The sequence below is a fragment of the Oryx dammah genome, unplaced genomic scaffold (genome assembly GCF_014754425.2).
Source record: "Oryx dammah isolate SB20612 unplaced genomic scaffold, SCBI_Odam_1.1 HiC_scaffold_17, whole genome shotgun sequence".
NCBI classification, from domain to species: Eukaryota; Metazoa; Chordata; class Mammalia; order Artiodactyla; family Bovidae; genus Oryx; species Oryx dammah.
In genome coordinates this window covers 42,891,602-42,909,984 of record NW_024070201.1, presented here as the reverse complement: position 1 = coordinate 42,909,984, position 18,383 = coordinate 42,891,602, and the positions used below count along the sequence as shown (strand labels likewise).

The window sequence follows — 18,383 nt, the reverse complement described above, 5'->3', positions numbered from 1 at the left end:
CTGGCCACAACTACAGAAAAGCTCGTGCATAGCCACAAAGACCCAGCGAAGCCAAAAATAAATAAATAAATAATTTTTAAAGAGAAGAAAATGGTGTGTGTGTACTTCTCACCGGAGGAGTGAGGAAGCTACCACAAGGGGATTCAGTTCAGTCGCTCAGTCGTGTCCGATTCTTTGCGACCCCATGAATCGCAGCACGCCAGCCCTCCCTGTCCATCACCATCTCCCAGAGTTCACTCAGATTTATGTCCATCGAGTCAGTGATGCCATCCAGCCATCTCATCCTCTGTCGTCCCCTTCTCCTCCTGCCCCCAATCCCTCCCAGCATCAGAGTCTTTTCCAATGAGTCAACTCTTCGCATGAGGTGGCCAAAGGACTGGAGTTTCAGCTTTAGCATCATTCCTTCCACGAGGGGATTACCAGACCCTAAACACAATGTATGGCATGCTGGAGTCCCTGGGTCACAAAGACTTGGACACAACTTGGCGACTGAACACCACACAATGCAGGTGCCCCTGGCCCTGTGGGCCGCCCATCCCAGAGCCCACAGCCTGCTGGACTCCCTTCTCCAAATGCCACTGTGGCACCTGCACTGTTTGGCTTATCCTGGTCATCTCCTCAACTAAACGAGGTTTCAGAGTAGCGATATCCCAAAATATAGACACGGCATTACTAGGTGCCTGGAGGCAAGCATCTTATTCCCCACAATTTATTAGCCCAACAAGGGACCACTTGGCTTTACATCAGGTTCCCCGCTAGAACGCATTTGGCTCAGACGGTAAAGTCTGCCTGCAATGCAGGAGACTGAGGTTCGATCCCTGGGTCAAGAAGATCCCCTGGAGAAGGAAATGGCAACTAATCCAGTATTCTTGCCTAGAAAATCCCATGAACGGAGGAGCATGGGGTCGCAAAGAGTGGGACACGACAGAGCGACTAACACTTTCCCCGAGTTAAGCGGTGGAGACAGTTTCTAAGGGCCAGGTCCTGACCCAGAGGCTCCTGCAACAAGGTGGACAGACAGCTTCCGCCACCGGTCCCTCCGACTGGCCCGCCGCCAGACCCCGCCCCCTGCATTCAGGCAGTTAACTGGACAACCGGCTCGCAGAGGCTGCAAGTCGGTCGCAAGAAGGCATGTGGGTCGCAGGCTGCACACTCCACCGCACCGGCCACGCCCCTCACCACCACCCGGCCAATGGCCTGCTCCGCCGGCGCAGGGTGTTCCAGAACCAGTCAGCCCTCGCCGACTGAGCGCATGCGCCTTGAGAGGCCGACTGGGTGAGGGCTCTCTAAAGAGGGGAGGGGGCTACGGAAATGGAGGGACTGAGAGCGCACGCTTTAGGCCCTGACAGGGCGCCGGCTGGAGAGCGCGTTGGGCGAGCCGGGGGCAGTGGTCGCCAGGAAGGTCGAGGCTCTGAGTCCGACCCCGAAATGGAGCGGGGTCCGGCACTCCGCTGACTCGCCCGTGTTTGTGTGTATGTTCCCTCGCAGGGCGACATGGAGAACTGTCTGGTGGCCGCGGCGCTGAACGGAGTGGACCGACGTTCCCTGCAGCGTTCGGCTAGGCTGGGTCAGGAAGTGCTGGAGCGGGCCAAGAGGAGGGCGGTGGACTGGCCTTCGGTGGAGCTTCCCAAAGGCAGCGTGGGGATCGTTTCCCGGGTGCGGCACTATGGAGAAAGAGGGCCGGCAGCCAGCCCCCAGCGCCTTCTCCCAGGAAAGGTGAGGAGGGCCTCTGCTGTGGACCAGCCCATTCATTCACTCATCAGCGGCTTGCTGAGAACCAGGGCACGCCACACACTGGGACCCGAGGGATCCTGTGCTTGGCGGAAGCTGCTGTGTGTCAGGACAGCGAACCGGAAAGTCTTGAAAACTTGACATTTGACAGATTCTTACTGGGTAGCTTTAGGATACCGCTAGGTACCGCTAGTGCTCGGCCCTGATTGGTTACTTTTTAACGCAATTCTTAGAGGCTATCATCTGATACTCGAGGAAAGCCAACAAACCTTTGTCCTGGAAAAATTGCATGGATGTGTATTCCTTTTAGAGTTGGAATTCTTTCTCAATAAGATCATTTTACTAATTTAAATTTGCAGAGGCCTTTCAAAAAGTAAAAAGGAAGGTATTTCCAAAATGACTTCCTTCTCCAGTAGGGAATACAGATCTCACCTGTGATTTGCCGTTTATTCAAATAGAGAGAAGACAGACACCCGACCCTCAGTGCTTCCTTCAGAACAATGGCTGAATACATGAACTACACTTCAAGTCAGTGTGGGGTAAGTTGGTGTAAGCCAAAGCATGCCCCTGATCTGCTTGCTGATGGATCACAAAGTGGATTTTTGTGGAATTTAGGAAGAATCTACACACTATCTGTTCACCCGGTCCTCCCTTCATGGGCAGGTTGTAATTAGCCAAGGATTTACAACAGGTGATAAATCCAGGTTACAGTTCATTCAACAAATATAGACCGCCTAATGGCAACCCACTCCAGTACTCTTGCCTGGAGAATCCCAGGGATGGCAGAGCCTGGTGGGCTGCCATCTGTGGGGTCACAGAGTCGGACAGGACTGAAGTGACTTAGCAGCAGCAGTAGCTTTAGCTGTTAGGAGATTACAGCAGTGAACAAGGCAGAAAAGTTCTGCCCTCACTATTGTTTTTAGATGGGAGGTGGGTGCTTATTTGCTGAATTCCAAAGTAAGACCAAACATAAGGAGTTTTTAAAACTTTGAACTAAACTAAAAAATTTTTAAATCTGTAGAATCACTCTAAACTGGAACTGAGTCTGTTTTCAAAGCAAAAATTGAAACAAAATCCCTCCACTGGATTTTAATCTCTTTTCCAAGTCCTTCATAATGTAGTTTTTAAATACGTCCCTTTGGGTCCATATCACCTGTTTGTCCATATCACAAAGCTGATTTTGTGGCACAGACGCAGTGCCCTCATCAGAAGTAGTGTGGCTTAATGACAGGGGCAGTCTCCCAGGAATCAGACCTGTATTCTGCACTTCCTGGCTCTAATGCCTTAGGCCAGTTAGTTTCTCTCAGCCTTACCTTCCCCATGGTAAATTAACAATGTTCAAGTCCTTTCCAGCCCTTTTAGTCTGTTTCTTCAGTTTCCACTGAGAGATGAACACCAGGAAATTGCTATAAACTGTAGCACAGAGGACCTACATGAGATTTTTGGTCCCATTCATTAAAATGGGTGAACAAAGGTTTTAAAGATACTCTTCTCAAAAGCATACACTAAGGTCATCTCTAAGTACTTTAAGGGAATGTTGAAGGTGGACCAGCCAACATTGAAGAAAATCACCTGCGTGGAAGGTACTCTGTGTCTTTTAGGACTTAAAACAGCCTCTGTGGTCTTGTCCAGCCTAACATTGTATGATTCTTATGTGGGTGTAAGGGTGCTGGTCTCTATTGGCAAAAGGAAGAAAATGCCTCATTTCTGTCCTGCTTTTCAATTTCATAATGAATATTAAAATTTAAAAAAAAACTCTAATGTTTCTACATCTTTTACAAAATCCGTATGACTCCAAGAATAGGATTCCAACCAATGAGATACAGTTCAGAGAGTATTTTTATGTTCTTATTCTGTGAAATGGTTTTAGAAAACTCCATAACTTTGGCTCTACTATAAAGTGATGAAGTTAAACACTTTGGTTCATGGTTCAGTAAAAGGAATAATATTTGTCTTTGGTTTGAGGTTTAGCAAATTGGTATTCTTCACTTTGGTTTTCAGTTCATGCTTCAGTTCAAGTCTCCATTAAAGAATGGAGCCTCAGAACTCCTTGGCTCTCTAGAGATAGAATTAAGAACAGTGTTCTGAGTTCATTTTCAGAATTTTGAAGCAGCCCCTAAGTTACATCATTAGCTTCATGTCCTGACGTGCTTTTCCCAGCTTCTCATTCTTTTGGTCTCTTGACTTAAACATTGTCCCTACCCTTTGTTCCAAACAGGCAAGCTTATGATGTCCTCGACATCAGTAACTATCAAGGGCAAGTCTAAGGTTAACCTGGAGAGGGAGGAAGGAAGTAGACAAGAAAAAAACTGCTTTCTGATCCTTTGGATGATTTTGCCTCAATCAGACTTCTCCCTCCCCTCCTCCACATGGGGAGAACGGCTGCTTAGCGGTTGTATTTCCCGTTGTATTTCTAAATTGCCAGGAGGTGCACCTCTCTCTTTTCTTGTCCTTGTCTGAGACTTAGTAAACACGGACCTGTTTGTCAGAACTTGTCATGAATAGAGATAAAAGGGCTTGTGCATTGATATCAGAGTGAGGATGTTGTGAAAACTATTTAACCTGGCAGAGAGCATGGTCCTACCTAGCTTGAGTTGCCAGAGTTCCTGCCCTGCAGAGGCAGCAGATGGCAGCAAAGTAATGCCAACTGCAGTTTCCTTCTCTGCAACCACTTTACGACGGCTAAGATTTGTTACATGACTTTAGAGGTTTCTTGGGAGGGCAGGTAATTTACCTTTGCTCTCTTGCCTCTTTTCTTAACCATAATTTGCCCAAGTAACCAGGTGTTTTTTGAAAATCTGACCAGACTCTTGGGTTACCCAATGTCTTCCACATTACTTCTCTAGAAATATTACTCATCTGCACCAGAAGAAGGAGGGGCAACCCACGTCTACCGCTATCACAGAGGGACATCGGAGCTGCACCTGTGCTCTGATGCAGGGAGTGGTCGGGTATGTATCCTCAGCTGTGCTGTGCCCTCAGCCTCCCAAACTGGGAGGCGCTACATCCTGGGGCTTCTGCTGGATTGTGTTATTGGGTGGCTGGGTGACTCTACAGCACTTTATGGAAATGTTTCTCCTCGGAGAAGTTACAGCAATGAACATGAAATAGGAGTTTTTGTCCAAAATACAAGATTGATGCCACTGTAGCATCTTCAGTGACAATCCCGGGCCAAGGGATTCTTGAGCAGGCTTAACAAAAAGCGCTTCAAATATCCCCTTCTACATCTAGGGATATGAAAGAGACTTTTAATCATCATGTATTTTACTCTAAAGTAGTGATAAGTATCATGTCTTTGGTAATTTTAAAAAAGGAAGTTCAAGGAGGGGGTCTCTTTTAACAACATCCTTTTCCTAAAGATAACAGTTACAGGCTTCTCACTATGAATTCCCTGTCTTACCACATGTCACTCTGGGAGGTCTAAAAGACTACTGTTTGAACTAATTCAACAGGAGTCCTTTGTTATTGTTTCTGGGAAGAGCAGGTTTTTCTTGTTTTTCAGCTCCCCTACTGCTACTGCTACTGCTAAGTCACTCAGTCGTGTCCGACTCTGTGCGACCCCATAGACGGCAGCCCACCAGGCTCCCCCGTCCCTGGGATTCTCCAGGCAAGAACACTGGAGTGGGTTGCCATTTCCTTCTCCAATGCATGAAAGTGAAAAGTGAAAGGGAAGTCGCTCAGTCGTGTCTGACTCTTAGCGACCCCATGGACTGCAGCCCACCAGGCTCCTTCGTTCGTAGGATTTTCCAGGCAAGAGTACTGGAGTGGGGTGCCATTGCCTTCTCCTCAGCTCCCCTAGTTGTACTCAAAGGTAGCAAACTTAAGTCTAGAGTCTAATCCACGGTTGGATTCCTGACTTCCTTGTTTTGAGAAGGGACAAGAGGGTGGCCACAGGGATGTGAGCAAGGAGTGGCTGCGTGCCCGAAGTCCCTCCTGTTTCCCTGGCCTGGGGTGCGAGTGGCAGCACCAAGGCCTGGATCCAGGGCTCCCATTTCTGGCCCCACCCAGGCCCCCTTAAAAGCACCTGACCCTAGGGGGGCTTACACGTGGGCAAGAGTCATTTGTATCCCTCCCCTCCCTTCCTACCTGGAGCAGGAAATTGCAACCCACTCCAGTACTCTTGCCTGGAAAATCCCATGGATGGCAGAGCCTGGTAGGCTACAATCCATGAGGTCGCAAAGAGTCGGACATGACTTCACTTTCACTTTCACTTTTCACTTTCATGCATTGGAGAAGGAAATGGCAACCCACTCCAGTGTTCTTGCCTGGAGAATCCCAGGGACGGAGGAGCCTGGTAGGCTGCTGTCTATGGGGTTGAACAGAGTCGGTCGGATATGACTGAAGCGACTTAGCAGCAGCAGCAGCCTCCCTTCCTATAAAATGTAAGTTGATAACTCTAAGAGAAATTGACTTTCTTAGTTCAGTCTCTTCCTGTCTAATACTCCCACTGCTGGGAGAAGCACAGAAGAGAATTCTGTTTTCTGAAAGCCTGTTAAACGTCAATCACTTTTGCACTTTAAGTCTTTCCTACAGTCTAGTATCCCCAGGTTATAGACTGGAAATCAAGACTTAAGAGATATTAATCTGTCCCTCTCAATAAATGGCAGGTGTAGGATTCAAACTCAGATCTGCCTTTTCCAAAGCCCATGTAATGATAAAAGGTAATGACGGTAAACATGTGACTAAAAGTACTTCACAGAAATCACTAAAAGCCTTAAGATCTTAGTGGCAACTTGGAAAACAGTGACAGCACAATTGTTAGTGCCTCATTAAATAGGAAAGAATTTCTACCATCTAGAAGTCAAAGTTTGGGCCCTCATCAGTGTTTCTCCCTCTCTCTTCAGAGAAAAGACGCAGGCCTTAGTGTTGGAGGCATGCATCAGGCGTCAGAGTGTGTGCTGAAGGCACCCCAGTCTGTGAGTATAGAACTTCTAGGGCACCGGGCTTCCCCACCACTGCCGTCCATCAATCAGCTGACCGGGTTATAACAGGGTTCTTTGTGTTGGATCTATATTATTTTTAAGTTGGGATATTTTTACCTTAGGGGAAAGTGTGCAGCATTTTAGTTTACTGTAAAATTATATTTTCTTGGTATCCTCCCTTCCCTTGAAATTTCAGAGATAGCGTTTGTGCCTCAGCTCATAGTTGCGGTCAAAAAGAATGCAGAGCATTTGTAACTCCATTCCTACAGCTCAGCTGGGCCCTGCTAGAATGTCACCATCTGTTTAAGTAGCGGGAGGGGCCTGGCCTCCTGCTCATGAAGTGAAAATCATGGCTGAAATTCTGAAAGATACACATTCAGCTAGATTGGGTTCCAAAACATTTAAAGGAGTTTGTTCCCATTTTCCACAAATGTTTCTGTGTGAAAACATATAGTGATGAGTTTTTTCAGGATAAAATACTCATTTGTTCATGAACCCAGGGGATCTTCTGGAACTTGGAAGAGCTGAATTCTGAGGAGTGGAACCCCTGTATGTTGCAGTAATAGTTTAATTTTTGTTGGTCTACAGTATACTCCTAGCCTGGATTCAGAATATACTAGACTTAGTAGCAACTAAGACTGTTCTGTTTCTAGTACAAGTTGTTAGGCTTAGATGCCTCCACCACTGGCTGGATTTTGAAAAATCCATCATAAGTTGAAAATACCATAAATTCAAAGTGTACTTAATATCCCTAAGCTGCTGCAAGTCATAGTTTCGCCTCGCCTGCCTTAAACAAGCACAGAACACTTATATACCCTGCAGTTGGGTAAAATCATCTAACACAAAACCTACTTTATAGTTAAGTTTTGAATAATTCATGTAATTTATCAAATGCTGCACTGAAAGTGAAAAGGAGACTGGTTGTACGGGTACAGAATGGTTATAAGTGTATCAGTTGTTTACTCTCCCGATTGCACAGCTGACTGGGGGATCGCTCACTGCTGCTGCAGCATCACACTAGTCTGCAAAAAGATCAAAACTGGAAGTACAGTTTCTGCTGAATGCATATCACATTCACATTATGGTTAAAAAAAAAAAATAACACCATGAGTCAGACAGTTGTAAGTCAAGGACCATCTGTAGAGGAGAAGCAGCCCTCCAAGGGAGGACATTAGCCAGCCAGCTGACTTGCTGCGTGACAAAATGGAATCTGTTCATAATCTCAGCTTCAGGAGAAATGTTCCATCCTAATAATGAATTTAGCAAAGCACACCTAAAAAGAATGCTTTGTATCATCCTGCAGTGCCTTGCCATTACTGCTGGTCTGTGCTAACAGGTGCCACTGCCCACTTTTGAGCCCCAAAGCAATGGTCATTAGGCTTTCCCTCCACCTGATTCTTACCTTTATACTCCAGCCAGTGTGTCTTTTCATGATTCTTCATGTTCCTGCAACAACTCAGCATTTTCATATACATTCTTGTGAGCTAATTTTAGAAATAAGGAGACAAGCATAAAGAGGGTGAGACTGGCCTGAATGGCAGTTCTGTTACGTGGCCAAGCCAGGTGTAGGAAGCAGAACCTCCATCTCCCACGTTAGTGCCTCTCACTGCACCACACACAAGGTGCTCTGACAGCAACAGGACATGAAATCTCTAAACTGGTAACATCTGCTTTTCCTTCCAGGCTGAGAACATCTCTAAGGACCTCTACATAGAAGTATATCCAGGGACCTATTCTGTCACTGTGGGTGCAGATGACTTGACCAAAAAGACTCACGTGGTAGCAGTTGATTCCGGACAAAGTGTGGACTTGGTCTTCCCCATATGATGTTGACCATCACAGGCATCACATCACCTTTTTCTAAGTATCAAGAAGAATAAAGCCACTGTATATTCTTAATATGTACACATTAATCCTGCCTTTAGTGCTGACTGTAGAGGGTCAGCCTTCCTAGGAACTGGAGTGTGTCTCTTTCAGTGCCTATTTTAACTTGAAAGTCCCTTCACCCTCTTCTGCCTGAAAGTAATAATGTAATGCTGCTGTCTGATTAGTTTTTACAGCTTGCTTTCCAAGCAAAGGTTAATTATGATAATAAAGGGAGAGATTTTGAAATGAAGAAAATTCCTTTTTATTGGCATTAAGAAGGGAAACAAAACGTCACTCCTGTACAATTGAGGCTTTATGAAAAGATAACAGAGAGGCTGTGGACACATTTGCCCAAAGCAGGCCAACCGTGTTCTGTAGCTTCTGTGGAAGAGGCGTCCTCAAGCAGGTCTCACCGGCCCCTGGCAGGGAGCCCTGGGCTCCTTAGGACAGGTGAAGACACTGCTGCTTACTGGACTGTTATCTGTGGCCCTCACTGCGCCATTTCCGTTGAAGAGGGCCTTGTCAGCCACTCTGTAGCTCCTCCTCAGGTTACCACCTCTACTCTTTAGCTTCCTATTAGAGAAGAAAAAAAAACAAACACTTGAGAGTCTTATGCTGACTTTAAAAATCAGTGACTTTTAATCCTTAAAATTATGAAGTCACTGCTGTGTCCTAAGCGTCTTTAAGCTAGCACACCAACAGTATTATTGCACCTCAGTTTAACTGCCTGGGACTTCACCTCGTTTTGAACGTAAGTTTTGCCTCAGAAAAAAGGCCAGTATTTTATATGATGAAAACAGTTTTAAGTAGAGCTATCTTAGCATTCCTAGTGAGGAGCAGACTCGTGGACAAAAGGCCTAGTAAAGCAGACCCATACCCACCATCACCAGGTAGAGGGGTCACTTAAACAGGGATCCTTGCACCCCCAAGAAGCCAGTGATGAAATCTGTGGATTCTGCAAGCCTTCTGAAGTCATATGCAAGACTGTGGGTGTGACTCCAAGAGATCAAAGAACCCTGGAGGGAGCCCTTCAGAAACGCCCTTGCAGCCATTCTGCTCTACCTTGATCCTGGGGCTTTTAGTCTCGGGGTTATGGCCCCCTGACGTGCAGCAGTGCCCTGGCTCAGTTTCCTGTTCGGCTTCTTTGGGCAGGATCTGCAGCGGCTTCGTGCCAGTGACTTCCAGGGCCAGCTCCCTGGGACTCCCCGCTGCAGCAGGTTTCTCTTTCTGTCGTCTGTTGCTCTTCTCATCTTTCTGGGTGCTGCACAGTCTTACTCCTGAACCCAAAATTCAGTTAGTTGAATATGCTACCATTTTGATGGGGTTAGTGTTGATGACTTGGGTAGGACTAAATCAAGGATCACAGAATCCCTTAACTCTCTGAACCCAGTTTCAGTCATAAGCAAGGGAGGAGGGCAGCATGTCTGCTGGCAGGAATCCTGCCCCCAGGTTTGTTAGATTAGGATCAGACAGTAACCTCTCAGCCTGAGACTAAAAGGAGCCAAAAGTGTGGCAGGTGGGGGACCCATACAAGAGGATCCTTAGGGGACAGGGCCTCAGACCAGATTGGCAAGCATCAATTCTTGGTGGCACTCAAGCACAATTAGGAGAAGCAAAGCAGCACATGTTCTTAAAAGGGAACAAGATCTGGAGGGGAGAGAAGAAAACCTCTAGTGTTTGCCATGGTTTCCAGCCCAGCACACGTGTCCTTTTACACGCTTCATCTCACTGGTTAGTGAGGCACAGCGTCTGTCTGGGACGGGGGCTGGTGACGGGCCCTTTCTCCACATCCATCCAGGCTTATTCTCCATAGCTTTGAGTGCAGGTGTGGAACTTGGCAGAGGGCAGACTCACTGATTATCATGGTTCCACTCCAAGAATTAACCTCTGCCTGGAGCATAACAAATGGTCCAATAACCTAGAGGAAAGCCAGGCCAAGTACCTGAAGATACTCTATTTCTCTTTTTGGCCAATTATTAGAATTTATTTGGGGATGCAGGGTACTTTAGCGAGGATCTGTTTAAATATGGTAATGGGGAGAGAGGCTGAATGTAGGTGTAGCTGGTTGGGTGGTAGAGGTAAGAGCAGTGTACATTGGGGCCAGGAAAGATTGGTCTGGACTCAGTTGGGTTTGGAACAGTCTGGATAGAATGCCATGGAGCAGGCCATGGGAATGCAGGCCTGGAGCCAGGGCAGGTCTGCACACCATGGCCCTCTGGTTACCCCACTGGCCTGCCTCTCCATGAGGCAGGGCCTCATCCTATCTCAGTTGCTCCCCACAGGCTACTCACTGTTCGATAGATACAGCTTTTCTTTCCCTAGTCTGTGCTGAAGCAGGAGGCAGTGGAAGCTATGGAGAATTTAACTTGAAAACTCTAGATATGGGCAGTATTTATATTATCACTTGGAGGGCACACCTGTAGAAACCTGTTCCCAAGCACTTCCGCCAAGGCCTTTCACTGTGAGGAAAGACATCTAGGAAGCTCTCCCTGCCCCATCTTGACATTTTCTATACAAAGTGTCCTCTTAGAGAGTGGAGGAAAAGCTCCACTGGTCATAGCTAGATTCCTGTCCCTCTAATTATTCCCTCTCAGACATGGGGGGGAAATCCCACACCTTGAAAGCTAAGGAAGGAACCATCATGTAAATACAACAGCAGTTGGGACTTCTCTGGTGGTCCAGTGGTTAAGAATCCACCTTGCAATGCAGGGGATCTGGGTTCAATCCCTGGCTGGGGAACTAAGATCCCACATGCTGCAGGGCGCCCATGTACCACAACTAGAGAGTCCATGTGCTGCACCAGGAAAGATCCTACATGACCCGACCCTGGGTGCCACAACAAAGACCCAATGCAGCCAAACAAAAATCAGCAACTAATATGTCTATCCCTGCCCACTCCAAAGGCCAGGGACCCAGAGGAGTCACCAAGAAAGTTTCTTACTGTAGAAACAATTTCTCAGTTTCCTGGAACAGAGGACTAATAAAGCCCTTATGCCTGGAGCAAGACTGAAATCCCTGTGGGCTGAGAGGTCCTGACTAAGCAGATATCCTGGAAATAGGGCAATCGCTTCAAATGGGGACTCACAGTGAGTCCCAGAGTGGGCAGTGTCTACAGATCTTTACACCCTTAGCAGTGGTATTCTTTAACCCTCAGCATCCCTGCCCCAGGTTGAATGTTCATTTAGTTCACTGAAGGTTGAATTAGTCATCCCAGGGCCCCAAGAATCTAGTCTAGGGCTGGCTACGGCAAGACATCTCCTTCATAAAGCTCTGCCAGCTGCCTTAGGCATCTGCTCTTTCTGCCACATTGGGAATTTAGATCGCATGGCATGAGGCATTATCAGTGATACAGTACCCTAAGCCTACGAGGGCATGTCACACGGGTGTTTGCTGGGGCAGAGAAGTTCAGGGGTAGCTGCAGATTGCAGACAGTGACACGGCCTCCCCTCTCCATGGCAGACCAAGATGATTAAGGCTGTGCCTGGTTCCTCCCACTCTGACTTCCTCAGGGGCTCATATGAAGAGTAGGGTCTGATGACCAATGTTTAAAGACGTTTCTGAGTTCTCAGGGCCTTGAAGACTCTAATCAACACGTGGAGGCATTCTGACCGCACATGTAGAGAAAAATCACAGCCTCGAAGGAAAGTGAAGGAGGGGAGGGTAGAAACGGGCAACGGCAGTGTCCTGCCAGTAGACTAGTGAAGAAAGAAAGGACAGCTGTCAAATAGGGACGCAAAGCTTAGCACCAAGATCAGCCCATCCTTTCTTGTTAGGTTTCCATTTAATCAATAAAGCCCACTACTTCCCTCTTCTCATAGCCCCCCTTCAACATGACCACACCCCCCAGTGTTACTTCCAGTTCCATCACTGCAGACACATGTATCAGATTCCTGGGAGACCACCCCCACCCAAGGAGGGGATTGCAGAGGGGAAGGGAGCAGGGGCCTCAGCCCCACCCTAGGAAAAGGCCTACCTGGCTTTCCTGGGTGTGGCTCAGGCCTGTTTCTCCTCCAGTACCTCCACTCGGGCTGGCAGAGGCCACCCTGCTTCCTCGGAGACTTCTCGAGAAGGATGGGGTCTGTGTTGACTGTGCTGTCCACCAGCAGCCTCTGAGGGGGGGCCATCTCCAGCTCATCCTCCAAATCCTCGTCTTCAGAAGAGGAGGAGGCGGAGGAGGAAACAGCCACAGGAGCCTGCACTGCCGCTTCTTCCTCCTCAGGACTCTCCAGGGGCAAAAGCTGGGCTGTGGGCTTCAGCTCCGCTTCTGGAGGTTCTCTGGCTGCGACCCCTGAGGTCCTGATTAGAGGCCACCAAGTGGGTCCAGCCATGGGGCAGCAGCAGAGGCAGCCCTGGGCCAGCAGCTGGCAGCCGGAATGTGGGTAGCAGGGAGCACACAGGAATGGAGGGCTCAAAGGAAGCCCGCTGGTGGCAAAGCCAGCGACCGGCCCCACCAGAGAGCAGCAAGGGGCCCAGAGGAGGGGCCTGGGGTGCTCCCTGGCGTAAGGCTTATGCAGCCCATCCACAGCCTTCTTCCAGACAGCTGGGGGCACCCACTGGACCCCTCTGAGAGGCACTGGAGCTGTCTCGCCATTCCAGAAGTGAACAGTAATTTCTTCTTTGGGGGATGCTATGTAACAGAGAAGGGCAACATTTTGTTACATCCGCCTCTTCTACATCAAGGGTAAAGGTTCTCCTCTCCCCAGAAGCAAAGCCTCAGCATGGCCCCTCAGCTTTGCCTGCTGTCTCACGCACACCTCTCTATGCAAAGCCTGCCAGGGACGTTCCTCACCTGCCCCATGTTTACCTCCCCGTCCTGTGCCTCCATGTTTTCGCGTCAAAACCAAAATGCCTCCTCAGGTCGGGGGAGGGGAGGAGAAGCCTCCTCTGTGGTTCTCTGAATTACAGCGATGCTGCCTGGCTGGCCCCACACAAGGGGATACTGTATCCATGCCTGGATGACATGGTGGGGGACCGAGTACAGGTGAGACCTCTGGATAACCTCACCACACCATAGGTCAGGTAACCAACAGAGACATGGTAGCCTTGGGTGATTTTGCCCTAATAAAAAATACTCTATAATCGGAAAAATATGATTTGTCTATCTGTGGTCACCCTCGGGATGAAGCTGCAAGTGAAAGGATAAGGATTTCCTCAAGCCCCTAAGACCCCTAAGCTGTAGAGACAACCACTTTGCTCTTTCCTCAGCCTGATCACCAGCCTCGCTCCTGGGGAGCCCCAGAGCAGCTCCCTTACCTCTCTGGGGGTCTCTCGCCTCCAAGCCCAAGAGAACAGTGCCAGGGCCATAGCGCTGTTGGTCAGGGCCCCAGGGTGCCAGCACCTTGTCCCCAGGTCGCAGTGAGTAGTCCATGGTTAGTGAGAACTGAATGACATCTTCCTCTAAGACCACGCTCTGCCGCTGGGCTGGCAGCTCTGGGCCTGTGGCAAGGGGAGCCTCAAATTCCACCAGCAGGACCCCCTGCCTCTCCAGCTGTGGGAAGGAAAATATTCAGAATAATACCTGGCCTTAGGAAGTACTACAGGGAGCCTCATGGTTCCCTACAACGCCCAGAGCCAGGCTGAGGGTCTCCCTCCCACACAGCAGGGGCCAGCTAGGAAAGGGGGCAGGCCAGGTGCTGCTGGAGCCCATTACGGCAGGGACAGGCCGGCTATGAGGCAGAGGCTCTCCCTCTGCTTCTTGCTATGGCAACTCTGTTTATCACTTCCTGCCTTTCCCTTCCCGTGCACTTTCTTTTCCTGTTTTTCTTTTCTATCTTTATTTTTGGTCTGCAATTCACAGGAGTAAACTGGGTCTTCTCCATCTTTCCAAAGCACCCCTCTTCTCCCAGCCCTCCCAGGAAGTGCTGTCCCCGTGTCCTGGACCAGCCAGGGCTGGGGTATCAATCACAGGCCCTGTCAGGCAAGGACATCTGTGGCTGTTCCCAGGGCAGCCCTGGGCACTGCCTGCATGTCCATGACGGGAGGCGGGGCCCAGGAAGCAATGAGCTGCCTGACAGGGAGGGCAGCAGGAATACTGAGCCAATCAAAAGAACAAGCTGTTTGGAGAACTCAGTATGATTTTTGAAGAGTGATAAAGTCTGGTTACAAATTAACTTTTATCTAGTCACTAGACAGAATCTGGAGAAGGCAATGGCAACCCACTCCACTACTCTTGCCTGGAAAATCCCATGGGAGGAGCTTGGTAGGCTGCAGTCCATGGGGTCACTAAGAGTCGGACACTACTGAGAGGCTTCACTTTCCCTTTTCACTTTCATGCATTGGAGAAGGAAATGGCAACCCACTCCAGTGTTCTTGCCTGGAGAATCCCAGACATGGGGGAGCCTGGTGGGCTGCCGTCTGTGGGGTCGCACAGAGTCAGACACGACTGAAGCGACTTAGCAGCAGCAGTAGCAGACAATCTATATTTGAGCAAACTCCTGCTGATATTTCATTTGAAATCACATATACTGGAAAATGACAAAATGACTTTTGATTGGAAATTCTGTAACATATATTTTTTTAATAAATCACACTAGTTTTCCCTCTATGGACTCACATTCACAAAGTCTGACTCTGAAAAGAAAGAGAAAAATCCCAATGAAGCAAGCAGTCACCAAAGTAAAGCCCAGGCCCAGCCCCAGCACACAGGGACTGTGCCCCCACGCAGAAGGACACGGGCGCACATGAGGTATACACGGGGTGGCTCCTCTTTCCCTTAGGCTGGTGCTCCTAACTCCACACACCGAATCTTCCTGAACAAAGTGCTTTTACTGTACATTTTCTTCACTGTTACGGGTTGAATTATGTCCCCCCAAAATTCATGCTGATGTCCTAGCCCCTAGGACCTCAAAATGTGTCACACTTAAGTCTTAATGACTTAAGACAAAGTCACACTGAGGATGACTGAGTAGGGTGGGCCCCTAATCCAATGACTGGTGTCCTTATAAAAAGGGGAAATTTGAACACAGACATGAGCCCAGGGAGAACAGCAAGTGAAGATGAAGACCAAGTGTGGGGGGATGCTTCTACAAGCCAAGGGACATCAAAGATTGCCAGCAAACCACCAGAAGCTGGGAGAGGGGCATGGAACAGATCCTCCCCCAGAGCCCTCAGAATCGCCACCCCTGCCCACACCTGGTTCTCTCCAGAACTGAAAGAATCAATTTCTATTGTTAAAGCCACTCAGTTTGTGCCACTTTGTTACGTAGCCCTAGCAAACTGATGCATACTCACTGACATTACATTTTCACTTCCACATCCTGGCCATGGAAGATCTGTGCTTATTTAAGACACTGAACAGCTGAGGCATATCAGGTATGACAGGGCCACCCAGAGGAGCATATGGGGAGACATGGGGACTGAGGGACTTGCCTCTGGAGCAGCCTTTATCTGAGCCCTGTAATAAAAGCCATCTGGTTCCTTTCTTGCCAGGACCCATGTGTCAGCAGCCTCTCCAACTCTTCCCAGCCAACCAGGCCCCTGCCATGCTGGGTCAGCAATGTGGAGACATGGGTAGTAAGATGCGTATCTGGGGGAAAGCAAATGGAATTAGGGAAGTAGAGAAAAGCGAGCCCTAAAACCATCAAGAAACACATTTCAAAGTTAGGTCTGAGCAGAACCATGGGGTGAATATGATAGTTAAGGCGATATGGAACAGAAGCCCGTGTAGAGTGGCAATCTGTGTCTTCCGATAAGATAAGGTAAATTGTTGGAAGAGGAAGAAGGAGAGGAGAGTGAAGGGAATCACTGTTTAAGGCCTGGGAATTGTTTCAAGGTAATCAGAATGGGATTAGCCTTGATATATAACGGGATGGCCTGATTAACTGGTTCAGAGACTAGACAGCAGACCAGGAAAGTGTTCTTCCAGGATGGGAGATCCTGAGGCGGTGTGCAGGATTCTGGGATGAGGTGTGGAGGCTTGGATGGTGGTGACAAAGGAGCAAAACTGCAAGGAGGCTGAGCACCATGGAGTCGGGAGAGAGGAGGAAGTGTCTGAGCCGGGGAAGCACAGGGACTGAATAAGAGGCTGAGGGACAGAAAAAAGGAGAAGCTGGTTCTGGGAACTCTGGTAGACAAAACCAAGCCATATAGAATTGTTGAGTCAGGTTTTGGTTTTCCAAAAAAAAAAAAAGTGTTTATTTTGTGGGCAAGCCAGGATACAGGACTTTTTAAACTCTGGCTTTGAAGGGAAATGGTCCACATGGGTGAAACAAGAAAGGGGGCTGTAGGGTTCAGGCCTGGGCAGACTGACTTGAATAGCACAGGGCTTGCATGATTTGTATGTGCTTATTGGCTGAGGCTCCCTTCCCCTCTTGTATTCACACTGTAGACAGCTAACTTTGGGTGCCATTCACAAAAAGCTAGGGCAACTGAGGGAACCTGAGGAAGGATCTGGTGACCTCACCTAATTCCCTCATATAGTGCCAGGGCAAGTCGCAGAGAAGATCAGAGCCAGAGGTTTTGTAACTGGTGATGCCTGCCTTCTCCCACACATGTCAACTCTGACATCAGCCCCTCTGCTACAAGGTGGGACAAAAGCCAGGTCAGCCCTTGTTGGTGGGGTTAGAGTTTATATTTTGGCTGCACATGGAGGCATGCAGGATCTTAGTTCCCCAACCACAGATCGAACCTGTGTTCCCTGCAGTGGAATCCTGGAGTCCTAAACACTGGACCTCCAGGCAGGTCTCTATGTATTTACTTATTTATTTATTGTGAGTACAGTTGGGGGGATTATAATAACCCAAGGAACTCAGCCCACACCGGTAAGGAACCCTTTTGCCTCCCACAATTTTTAGCCAAGAACAGAGAGGAAAAAGGAAGCACAGATGGGTACCTGGTGAGGAGGCTGTGCCGGGTCAGCCAGGGTGCTCGGCAGGCAAGGGGGCAGGTGAAGGACAGGTCCCAGGGAGGAGCCGTGCCGGCCCAGGCAGGGGCCTTCAGGGTCGTGGCCACGCTGCAGTATTTAGGCAAAGGCGTCCCAGGCCCCGCGGAGGAGTCCATAGAGCTCGGCGAAAACACCTGAGAACCAGCGGCTCTATTACCTGAGTTGCAGCCCACAGCCTAGCAGAGGGCGCCGGGCTGCGCTCAGCTCCGCGGTTTGCCGCGTCTCCGCGCCCCACCCGCTCCCACCACGCACAGGGTGTCCCCAGAATCATCACCTGCCCGGGGAGACTCCGCTCAGGAAATAGGGGAGGAGAAAGAGGCACTTTCTCTGTGACTTCAGAGAAACCCAGCTGGAAGTCCTTCACCGCCTGCTGGCTGCGTGCTCACTTCACCTGGGAGCGTCAGTTAACGCCCTGGAGATGATCTGTGGACAGCACCTGGCATCTTTAAGTAGCTCAATCAATGTTAGTTTTTTTTACGCCCCCCACCCCCACCCTTCCACCCCAGTTGTTGGGACTTCGGGGGTTTAAGATCATATTTTCTTTTACAAATCCCAGCCCTTGATGACAAACTGACCCCTAACCCAAGCCACAGACTTCCCTCCTAACCTGGTCACCTGGGGGACTAACTCGACCGAGCTGAGAGCCCAGGGCGGTGGCCTCCGAAGATGTGCTCAGAGGCGACAGCTGCCACCCAGGGCCTGAGATCACACTCGGCTGGCCCAGCCCAGCTCGGCCCTGTTGGGTGTGCTCCTGCCCAAGCCCACGGTTCTGACCCCAAGAGTACTTACCACAGCCCCAGCCAGACTCCTCCACCTCAGCCTCGGGCCCTTCAGACAGTTAGGAGTTCACGGCCTCAGCCCAACCGACTCCTGGTTGCCAAGCAGGTTGCCATGGATACAAGCCAGCTGGGCCAGAGGGAGTGTACTGAGCATGTGCGGAGGGGTGACTGGGGCCTTGGGCAGCATGGGCGGGAAGAGAGGGT

The 18,383-nt window shown here is 49.3% G+C and overlaps 2 protein-coding genes across 3 annotated transcripts; one reads left to right on the top strand and one right to left on the bottom strand.

Annotated features, from left to right (window-relative positions):
* Positions 1 to 431: 431 nt before the first annotated feature.
* Positions 432 to 8,769, top strand: AKIP1 (A-kinase interacting protein 1). Of its 2 annotated transcripts, XM_040258424.1 has the most exons (6): positions 432 to 1,275; positions 1,489 to 1,716; positions 2,190 to 2,270; positions 4,578 to 4,682; positions 6,576 to 6,647; positions 8,337 to 8,769. In XM_040258424.1, the coding sequence occupies exons 2-6, from the start codon at positions 1,495 to 1,497 to the stop codon at positions 8,478 to 8,480; spliced, it is 624 nt and encodes a 207-aa protein (XP_040114358.1). In that variant the 5' UTR covers positions 432 to 1,275; positions 1,489 to 1,494; the 3' UTR covers positions 8,481 to 8,769. The 2 variants fall into 2 exon arrangements, with proteins under 2 accessions (XP_040114358.1, XP_040114357.1); XM_040258423.1 differs by having other exon boundaries at positions 1,257 to 1,716.
* On the bottom strand, positions 8,766 to 18,271 carry CUNH11orf16 (chromosome unknown C11orf16 homolog). The gene is made up of 8 exons (XM_040258422.1): positions 18,190 to 18,271; positions 17,675 to 17,823; positions 17,350 to 17,534; positions 15,888 to 16,044; positions 13,773 to 14,007; positions 12,493 to 13,146; positions 9,582 to 9,796; positions 8,766 to 9,092 (listed from the first exon to the last, which is right to left on the bottom strand). Exons 3-8 carry the CDS (start codon positions 17,514 to 17,516, stop codon positions 9,078 to 9,080), a joined length of 1,443 nt encoding a protein of 480 aa, XP_040114356.1. The 5' UTR covers positions 17,517 to 17,534; positions 17,675 to 17,823; positions 18,190 to 18,271; the 3' UTR covers positions 8,766 to 9,077.
* Between the last annotated feature and the right edge of the window lie 112 nt (positions 18,272 to 18,383).